General features: G+C 60.7%; 1 protein-coding gene across 1 annotated transcript; it reads left to right on the top strand.

The window, feature by feature from the left end:
- Window positions 1-6,055: 6,055 nt before the first annotated feature.
- LOC311423157 (UPF0500 protein C1orf216) lies at window positions 6,056-9,216 on the top strand. Its single transcript, XM_084496828.1, has 2 exons — window positions 6,056-6,182; window positions 7,255-9,216. Exon 2 carries the CDS (start codon window positions 7,271-7,273, stop codon window positions 7,994-7,996), a length of 726 nt encoding a protein of 241 aa, XP_084352954.1. The 5' UTR covers window positions 6,056-6,182; window positions 7,255-7,270; the 3' UTR covers window positions 7,997-9,216.
- The last annotated feature ends 711 nt before the right edge of the window (window positions 9,217-9,927 follow it).

Here is a 9,927-nt window from a genome sequence, read left to right as displayed (position 1 = left end):
CCCCAGGACCTTAGCACCCCAGGACCCTTCACTCACATCCCACACCAGCCACATCGACGCCCGGTGCAGAGCCTGCTGCCGCTCGCCCACCTGGCCGCAACGTGGGCGCTCGTTTCATTTTGCGCTCGAAATTTTAATTTTTTCAGCCAGCCCAGGCTGTTTTGCTCTGCCTGAATTTTAACAGATGTCGTGGCTTGTTATAGGTGAAGGGGAAGCTGAGAAAAAGAAAAAAAAAAAAATCAACCAACACACAAAGTGTCTTTTGATTAGAGCCCGTTCAAAGTTCTGCAGCGGAGCAGTTTCCACATCAGAAAATTCTGATTATGTGCAATCAAACATTTAATTTCCATGAACGCAATATAGTACAATTCCTCCAGGTTAGAATCTGTTACAGTTATTAATCAAAACAGGGCAGCTGAAACTAAACCTTTTATTGAATGTTGTGACAAAGGGATAAATTAAAGCATTTATGGAATGTATCAGATTTGTTTCCAAGGCTGCAATTTCAAAATCCTGAAGTTTTTTCCGCGTTATGAGGTCCAAATGTCGAGCCTTCCTATTTCAGGAAAAGTGTGCAGCAGCCGAGAGGTCGCAAGGAGCTGTCGTGCCGCCAACGTTTCAGCTGCAGGGTGCGCACCAAATGGGAAGGGCGGTGGGTCCCCATCCTGCGGGGAGGGTTGGGATGCGCTGCGGGCGGTGCTGGAGACCGGCATGAGAAGAAATAAAAGCTGCTGGGGCTGATCCTTGAGACAGCACCGGCATCAAGCCCTGTGCACCGGACAGGCACCGGCTATAGCATCCCTGGAAGGGGTATTTTGCACCCCCAAACCTTCCCTGAGAGCATCGTGGCTGCTTTTGTTGTGTTATCTGCAGCTGAGAGCTCTGCTGCACTGAGCGCCCGTCTCCTGGGCTGCAGGGAGCTGGTGGCCGGGTCTGGCTCGGGCAGGAGACAGCCCAGGGACACGCGGTGCTTGGGCACGAGCCAAGGGTTTCATGCTCAGGGGCTGGCAAACGCCCAGCCACAGATAGCGAACGATGGGGAGATTTCGTTTAGCTCCGCTGCCTCGGCTCAGCTGATGGACAGCGATCAAAGAGAAAAAAAAAAAAAAAAAAGATGTGCACAGCGATTTTTCATCCCCAAATCCGCACAGACGGGAAAATCTGTGAGCTGCTGAAATTCAGCCGCTGCTGGGGTGCGGAGCAGCAGCTGGCATCGCCCCGGAGCAGGCACTGGGGATGCGCTGGGGTGCGCAGGATGTGCCCAAAACGGGCAGAGCGAGTGCCAGCGCCGGCATCCCCTGGGGTGCCATGTCCCCACTTGGTCCCTGCTACGTGCCTCTGAGCTTTTTCACCTGAAATCTCTTTTTTTTTAATCTGCCAGCTCAGCATTTTCCAGCTGCTGCAGAATACCAGCTGCCGGGCTGGGGTTGGGGATGCGTCGAGCACCCGGAGAAGACGCGGGGACCGTGGCAGGACCCGTCCCGTGGCACGGGGAGGTGACACCGGCAGCAAAGCCCCCGGAGCTGCCGCGAGCGCCCGGCCCTCCCACTTCCTTTCAATTTCCCAAACAATTTCCTAATCAGACCTTTCTGTCTGGAGTTTATTAGTGATTCACAGGCCCAGAGGAAATGGTGATTTTTGGGTCCTGGTCTAATGGAAGGGGTGGAGTCGGCGTCAATATTCCCCTTTTGTAGCTAAGCAGCGGATAAACCGCAGAGGAAACGGCTGGAGGACAGCGGCTCTGCTCTCTTGGCACAGCACATCTCCTCAAATCCAGATAAAACCCTTTTTTTTTTCTTTTTTTGTGAGTTATGAAAGCAAAGATGAAGGAGGCTCTTCTCCCTGGAGAAGGGCGGTTCGGAGGGGGCGTCTGTCCCGTGGGGGCTTCGTGTCCCGGGGCAGAGCCCGTGTCCCCATGGCTGGTGCCTTGTCCCTGGCCCTGGGGGGTGGCGGGGTCTGACCTCGAGTCCCGTGGACACGGTTTGGCCTCCGCGGGAATCCCAGCTCTTGTGAAATCCAATCTGGCTGCAGATTCCTGGCATTTTTCACCAAATACAGCGCATCTGTCCCTGCCTTTGATTCTGATTGAAACGTAATTCGTTTTACAGGTAGATGGCAGGCGGCGGTGGGACCAGCGTGGGGGCCAGGGCGAGTGGGGCTGAGCTCCCTCTCCCTCCTTCCCCTTCCTCGAGTGGTGCTGCCCATGGAAAACCCGCTGGGAAATGCAGACGGACAGACGGGATGCGGTGTGCGAGGGCACTGCCGGCAGGGATGGGGACAGGGATGGGGATGGGAACAGGGATGGGGACAGGGATGGGTACAGGGATGGGGATGGAAAGGGGAATGGGGACAGGGATGGGGACAGGGATGGGGACATGCTGGCAGTGACACAGCTCCCATTTCCCCCCCTGGGGCCAGCAGCTTTGCCTGCACCTCCACTCCACAGCCTGGGGCCACTTTTCTTTCCCTCAGCCTACAAAAACGATCAGGATCCATGAAAACAAGAGCCTTGCTTCTACGTTTGCCGAGGCCCAGAGGCCAAACCCTCTGTAACATCCTCCTCCTCCTTCCCCCACCAGTGGGACCAGACCCTCCCTTCTCCACCTCCTCAACCCAATGTGCCAGCACCCATGGGTGCTCCCGGTGCTGTTTTGCTGCTGTTTCACAGCCTCAGGGCTGCGTGAAAGCCCCGGCAGCTCCTCACCCCACATCCCCAGCGGTGTCCCCGTGGGAGCTGCTCCCCCCGGACCCCGCTGCCCCCTGGTCTGTACCCAAACGTGGTTACAATTACCCCACATGCCAGCCTGGCTGTGGCCGCATCAGCCGAGCCGAGTCAGTGGCGGGGCAGCGTGGGGTGGAGGTCAGGACGTTGTTTACTTTAATTTCTCTGAGAGCTTTTTGGGAGATTTCCCCCCTCCGTTATTAAACTCAGATGAGCCGCTGGGGAGGTTAGGTCGCATGTGGTTCAGGGCACTTTTTTTCTTTTGTAATTCTTTTTTTCTTCTTCTTTTTTTTTTTTTTCTTCTTCTTTTTGTGATGTTCTGCTTTTAACTCTTTCGGGACAAATTCGCAGTGCTGGGGTCCCAGCAGTGGGGTGCTGGCCCCATGGGGGCTCCGTGTCCTGGGCGGGCTGGTGCCTGGGTGCTCTTGGCCACCGACGACCCCAACCGAGCCCATTCCCAGCCTGGCTGCCTGGCAAAGCACCGCGGCCATCGCTGCAGGAGAGGGTGGGAGATGGGAATCGATGGCAAGAATGTGGAAATCTCCCAAAAAAACATGTTTCATTTCCTCCTCGGGCTGCAGGCTCCAGCCCACGCGCCCCCTCCTTGCACACAGCCCCCCCTGTGCACCATCCCTCGGCCGCTCTCCCGGCCTGAGCACACGCAGGGAGCACGCGACGGACACGGAGCACACACGTGTGCCATGCGTTGCACACCAGGAGCAGCCAGGATGGCTCTCACCTGGCCCCGTGCCCCCCCGGCAACCCCCAAAAAGCCCCTGAAGTCCCCAAAAAGCCCCTGAAGCCCCCAAAAGCTCTTTCTCCTCCCTCTTTGCATCCCTGTCCCATGGACGTGGCTGTGCTTGGGGCTGTGCTTCCCAGCTCCAGGTCCTGCTCCAGTGTGTCCCCGGGGTGCTGGGGCTGATGTAGGGGACCAGCCACAGCCAGAGGTCGTGGAGGATCCCAAAATTTGGGTGTGGGATGGCTGCCTGTTGTTCTTGGGTGCAGGTCAGGGAAGGGCCTGGGTGTCTGACCCTGTTGTGGTGGAGAAATGTGGTCTCAGGAGCTTCTGGAGCTGCTCGGGGGTCACCTCCTGCACCCTTCTGCCCCTGAACCCCAAGGTGCACGGCCTTCCTCTCGCCCAAGCTATCCAGCCCCTGAAACCCCAGCACATCAGACTTTGTGCTCAGTCATTTAAAATCGTTTTTTAATTTCCTGAAGGGAGAGCTTTTAATTTGTTCCTGGAACAAAGAGGGGGAAGAGGAGTGCAAGACAGCTCTGAAATCCATCGCTAAGCCCCGCTCCGCCTGCAAGCCCTCACTCTCCTCCTGCCCCAGGAGAGCCCAGCACAGCGGCCCCGTGTCCCCATGTCCCCATCACCCTGTGTCCCCATCACCCCGTGTCCCCAATCCTTCACCAGGAGCTGGTTCCTTGGTGACAGCAGTGCCGTGCTGTGGGGTGTCCCAAAGCAATTCCCCCATCACCGCTGCCCTGCTGGTGGCTCAGCACCGCTCGCTCCTGGTTTCTGCTGCCCCGTCCACGAGGCTGGCTCCGGATCAGGGCTGTGGTGGGACTCGGTGTGGCTCTGGGGGGCTCCTCCCGAACGCAGACATTTTGGGATTTGCTCTGTCTGGGCGGACAGCTGGGGCTGAGGACAAGGCTGGGTTCCCAGCGTGGCCGAGTTGTTTTCATTGCAAACAGCAAATCCGCTCCGGCCTCAATCAGACAGAGATAATCCCAGGGCTGGGGGATCTGCACCGCTGCAAACCCCAACCAAACGGGACCCACAACCGTGAGCTCCTGGCACCAATCCTGCCCGTGTGGTCGCCAGCACTGGGGGGAGGAAAAAAACCCAAACGGGGGGGGGAGGAAACCCCAAATACAGCACGAGTGAAGCCAGGCCAGTGGCAGTGGGTCCTGGCACCAACCGGCCCCACGGGACCCCACGGGCAGGGGACGGAGGGGGGCAGCACCCTGGCCCCCCAGCAGCACTGGGAGCCTTTTTTTGCTCATTGAAACCCAAATCTGTGATGAGAAAGGGTCGGCTTCAGCCGAGCTGCAGGAGAAGGTCCCCGGCCCGGGGCTGTTTTCCTCTTTGCTCTCTCAGTGCAATATTTTGCTTTGACTTCGGGCCCCTAAAGGGAGCTGGACACCAACCGGCGCTAACAAACACACAGCTCACAGCAGAGCCGAGCCCATTGTTCACCCTATTTTTTATTTTTTTTTCCCTTTCCTGCCCATTCCCAGAAGCGTCTGAGCCGGTTTCTGCCTTTCCTGTGGGACGGGAACGTTTCGTTCCTTTCATCTCGGCCTTTCCTACCAGACAAGGCCCAGGCCGTGGCTCCCAACCCCACCAATTTCTCCGGAGCAGGGCCTGTGGGGGCAGACGGGGTGAGGGTGGGGGGGGCTAAAAGGAGGTGCCTGTCACTTGTGGGTGACGTTCCCCTGCTCCAGACCCCCGCAGTGGGGTGGCCTTGGGTCCCCCAGCACCATGTGGGATGCTGGTGAGGGCCCCGTCCAGACGGAGCCAGCCGAAGCGCCCGTCCCAGGGGGGGCATCTCCGTCCCCCCCCCGGCTCACCCCGGCCCCACAAAGCATCTTTATCCCCCGGTCGCCTGCAGTGCTTCATGTGACCCCCCAGGCCCCCGTGGGAGCTGTCTGATGTGGTGAGGGGCAACAACGGCCCCATTGAGAGCTGGGTTCCCATTGCCCCCCCTCATACCCCCCACGGGCCCTGCTGAGCCTCACGGGACCCCCGGGACCGGGGCTGGGATGGAGCTGTCGCGTCCCAAATGCGGGCACCTCCCCGTGTGGTTGCACCCATGGGTAACCCCGAGACCCTACTGTCCATGGGGGTGTGTGTGGGGTGCACCCCTGTGACCCCGCTGTCTGCAGGGGGTGTATGGGGGGGCTGCATCCCCAAACCCATTGCTCATGGAGGGGGGGCTGCACCCCCGTGACCCCACTACTCATGGAGGGGTGGGGGGGCTGCATCCCCACGACCCCACTGCCCATGGGGGGTGTTTTGGGGGGGCTGCATCCCCGTGACCCCACTGTCCACAGGGGGTGTATGGGGGGGCTGCATCCCCAAACCCCACTGCCCACAGACAGGGGCTGCACCACCACGACCCCACTGCCCACGGGGATGTCCGTGGGGGGGCTACACCCCTGCGACCCCCCCTCCTATTTTTCGGTCCCCCCCCCGTAGCATCCCGCCCCTCCCGCGAGACCCCACAGCCACGCGTGTGCGGGGGCGCCGTCCAGCCGCCGCCCCCCACGACCCCCAGGACCCCTTCAGGACCCCTCAAGCCCCCTCCCCGTGCCCGGTGCCCCCCCCCCGGTCCCGTTTAAGGGGGGGGGGGACCCGGGGCGCCGTCGGAAGTGCGGGGCCTGGCACCTCCCCGTTTCCGTTCCCCCCCCCCCCGGTGGCGGTGGCGGAGGAGCTGCGGGCTCGGGGCTGCCGGTGAGCGCTGCCGGCACCGGGGGGGGGGCACAGGAGGGGGGCACCGGGTGTGTGTGGGGAGGGGGGCTTGGGAATGGAGGTGGGGGATAAAGGACCGAGGGGGGATGCAGCAGGACCGGGGGGGGGGGGTTGCAGGAATGGGGAGGGGGGCACAGGACCCGGGGGGGGGATGCAGGACCCGGGGGGGTCGTAGGACCGGGAGGGGGGACAGCAGGACTGGGGGGGGGTCGTAGGACTGGGGGGGGTCCTGCAGGACCGGAGGGGGGTGCAGGAACAAGGTGGGGTCTGAAGGATTCGGGGGGGGTCGTAGGACTTGGGGGGGTCCTGCAGGACTCGGGGGGGATGCAGGAACAGGGAGGGGGTCTGCAGGACTCGGGGGTGTGTTGTAAGATGGGGGGGGGGGGCAGCAGGATCAGGGGGATGCTGTAGGACCGAGGGGGGGGGCTGCATGATCTGGGGGTGTCCGCAGGACTTGGAGGGGGGGAGCAAGACCGGGGGGCTGCAGAAGGACCGGGGGGGGGCACGGGACCGGAGGGGACCCTGCAGGACTGGGGGGGCGACTCAGGACCGAGGGGGGGGTCTGCACCAGGCCACCCCACACCATCAGGGCTCATCCCCATGGGTGACCCCATAAATAAATGTTCCTCCTGCTGGAGCCTCATCTCCTTCCCGGCAAACCTCCATCAGCATGGCACTAATTAATTAATTAATTAATTAGCAGACACAGGCACGAGTGTGCCCCCCAACCCTTGCCGAAAGGAAGCCATAAAACCGTGGCTCCAGGCGGGATGCCTGCCCCAGCCGTGCCCCCCCCGACCCTGGGGCCATTTGGGGTTCCCAGCCCAGAGGCACCTCAAAACCCCGGGGGCAGGGGTTGGGCCTCGGCAGCTTTAAATGAGGCAAACGAAGTACGAGGGCGTTTGCCTCCTTGTTTGGCCAGCCCTTGTACCCACTTGCCATGCCTCACAGCATGCCCTGACCCCCCCCAGCACCCCAAACCTCCCAAATCCCTTATCCCACAGCCCCCTGGCCCCATATTGATGCCAACCCGGTGCCCTGCTCTCTCTTGCAGGCAGGAGCCCGGCGAGATGTTTGCCGTCTGCCCGCCCGATGCCCCATCGAATAATTCCCCTTTCCCGGGGGTCCCCACGCTGGGCGCAGCCTTCCCGGGGGCGGGAGGGGGCTGCGGCCCCGACCCCAACTGCAACTTCTCCGGGGAGGGGTGCGACAGCAACCAGAACTGGAGCCAGCATGGGCTGGGCAGCGACGGGGCCGGGGGGGGCGAAAACACGCCAAATCCCTCCGAAAATCTGCTGTTATTAACGCGGAGACAGGCGGGGCAGGGCGGGCTTAGGGACGCCCCCCCGAGTGAGGAGGGCGAGCGCAGCCCCCCCGAGGGAGCGGAGGTTGTGGGGGCGGTGGGTGGCGAGCCCCCGGGGTTCCCCGTGGAGGACAACGGCTACGCCAGCAGCGCCCTCAGCATCGACAGCCCCGACAGCGCCTGCGGTGGCTCCTGGGACCCCCCCAGGGCCCCCCCCGTGGCCGAACCCCATCCTGAACCCCTGTTCCCGGTGCTGGCGGAGGCGGTGCAGCACCTCCAGGACAAGGAGCGCTTCAAGGAGCGGGAGAAGGAGAAGCACCACGTGCAGCTGGTGATGTACCGGCGCCTGGCCCTGCTGCGCTGGATCCACGGCCTCCAGCAGAAGGTGGTGGAGCAGCAGAACCGGCTGCAGGAGAGCTTCGACACCATCCTGGACAACCGCAAGGAGCTGATCCGCTGCATGCAGCAGGGTGCCCCGTGCCCCGGCCTCTGAGAGCCGCCCCAGCTCCCAGCCGGGGTTTGCTCCGGCTCGCCTCCTGCGCCCTGTTTGGAGCCCTTCGTGCGAGCGTTCGGCGCCAGGAATTCTGCTGGCCGTGGCCCTGGAGCTCTGCAGCTCCGTGAGGGTTTATTGCCGGATAATGCACCCCAAAGAGGGTGCGCAGTTGAAAGGGGGGGTCTGTGACAGCCCCAGGGCCACCTCGGGTGTCGCGTGGCTCACGCAGCAGAGGCCACCCCGCTCTCTGCAGAGTTTTAAAGGACGTTTCGTCGCCCACCTCTCCTCTTCCTCACTCGGCACATGCACCAGCACTCGAGGCTGCTGCACGGTGTCACCTCCGTCCTGCATCACGGACCTGGAGCAGCCCAGTGGTGCTGAGCAGTGCTGAGCAAGGTGTCCTGTGCCATTCCTAGGGCCTCACCCCAGTGCCCAGCCTAATGAAGCACGTTTAAAGCCCTGCAGATACGATCTGAGCTAACGCACCAGCTCCAGAGAGACAGAGAGAGGGAGAGAATCACCCTGAAAAGTGACCTCAGAATGGTTAAAAACAATTCCAAGTCTCAACGGCTTCAAATCCTTTATACTTTTTTTTTTTTTTTTTTTTTAAATACATATTCAGTATTAGAGAAGAGTTAATTCCGATTTTTTTTACAACCAGGTTGCAGATATGCACATCCGTGTGCTGTGGGAGCTGCTTCACCGCGGTGCATGATCAGGAAGCCGCTCGCAGAGTCGTGCTGTGTGTGTGTGTGTTAATTTATCACTTTAAAGCAAACAGTATTTTTTTTTTTCTGAGCTGCGTTTCATCCAGCGAGGGCTGCACAGAGACTGTGAGGAACAGCCTCGTTAAACAGAGATTAAAAAGGAGATGCTCTGCATGCTTGCTGTATTTTCCCAAGAGCTTACATGACGTGTTGTGCTCACGTTGCTGGTGTGGCAGGAGCAGCACCCTGGGGTCCGGATGCAGTCAGGACTGGGCTTCGCTCCGGCCCTGGCACCGATTTAATTTCAATTTAATTTCTCATCTGGAAAGCCCTGTGCTGCCCCTCTTGTCCCCAGCGTGGGGCAGGAGGAGCCCGACAGTGTCCCCAAAAGCACCCGGCTGCTCCGAAACACCGCCACGCTCGCGCTTGCTCCTGCTCAGCGCCCGCTGCATGCTTCATATCAGCCTGCGGGCATCGCGCACGCCCTAATAAAAACCTCGCAGGTGAAACAGCCGAGTGGGTTTGTTCCTTTTCTCCTCCTCCCCAGCACGGTCCCCTCCTGACCCGGGAGCATCACGGGGTGCGGGGCTGGAGCTGCCCCCTCCTGCGCCGAGCCTGGCTCCAGGCGGGCAGCGGCAGGGCTGGGGGGGCAGCTCGGCGCTGATGGGGCTGGAGATAAAAACACCTGAGTGCTGACCCGAAGGTGACTTTGCCTCGGGCCTCGCAGAGATTAAATAGAGATGAAAAAAAGGCCTTTGAACCTTCCTTCACCTTTTTTTTTTTTTTTCTCTCTCCCCTTTCCTGCTTCTCCTCTACAGCCGCTGAACCTCAGGGACCTGAAGGATGCGATAGCCCCGTTTAAAACCCTCAGGGACTGGGGTAGCGGTGCCTGAAGGGGACTCCCGGGCAGGGCAGCTGCCTTTTTCCACCCTTTAAGTCACTGAGGAGTGGGGGCCACGAGGAGCTGTGTCCCCAGCCCCTGCCAGCCGGGTTCGTGGCCGTTTTTTGGCTGCTGGCTCGCGCGAGCCCGCGGCACGGAGGCTCAGGAGATGGAGGGGAACATGAGACCCCCAGGCCGGCTGCTCTCCTTAGCCAGCCGAGCGATTCTCTGTTTGTCTTGGTCGACTGCTTTACACAAATCATTATTTCCAAGGTAAATATTGTGAAAATCCAGATTATTTGCTCAAGAAATGAAAGAATAACTGCGGGAGCAGATCAAAGGGG

The sequence above is a fragment of the Aythya ferina genome, assembly GCF_964211825.1.
Source record: "Aythya ferina genome assembly, chromosome: 24".
Classification (NCBI taxonomy): Eukaryota; Metazoa; Chordata; class Aves; order Anseriformes; family Anatidae; genus Aythya; species Aythya ferina.
The sequence above is the reverse complement of the archived record's forward strand: the minus strand, read 5'-3'. Positions and strand labels throughout refer to the sequence as shown.

Bases quoted from the DNA above. Each gene is read 5' to 3' on its own strand.
- LOC311423157 (XM_084496828.1), top strand. From the start codon at position 7,271: ATGTTTGCCGTCTGCCCGCCCGATGCCCCATCGAATAATTCCCCTTTC.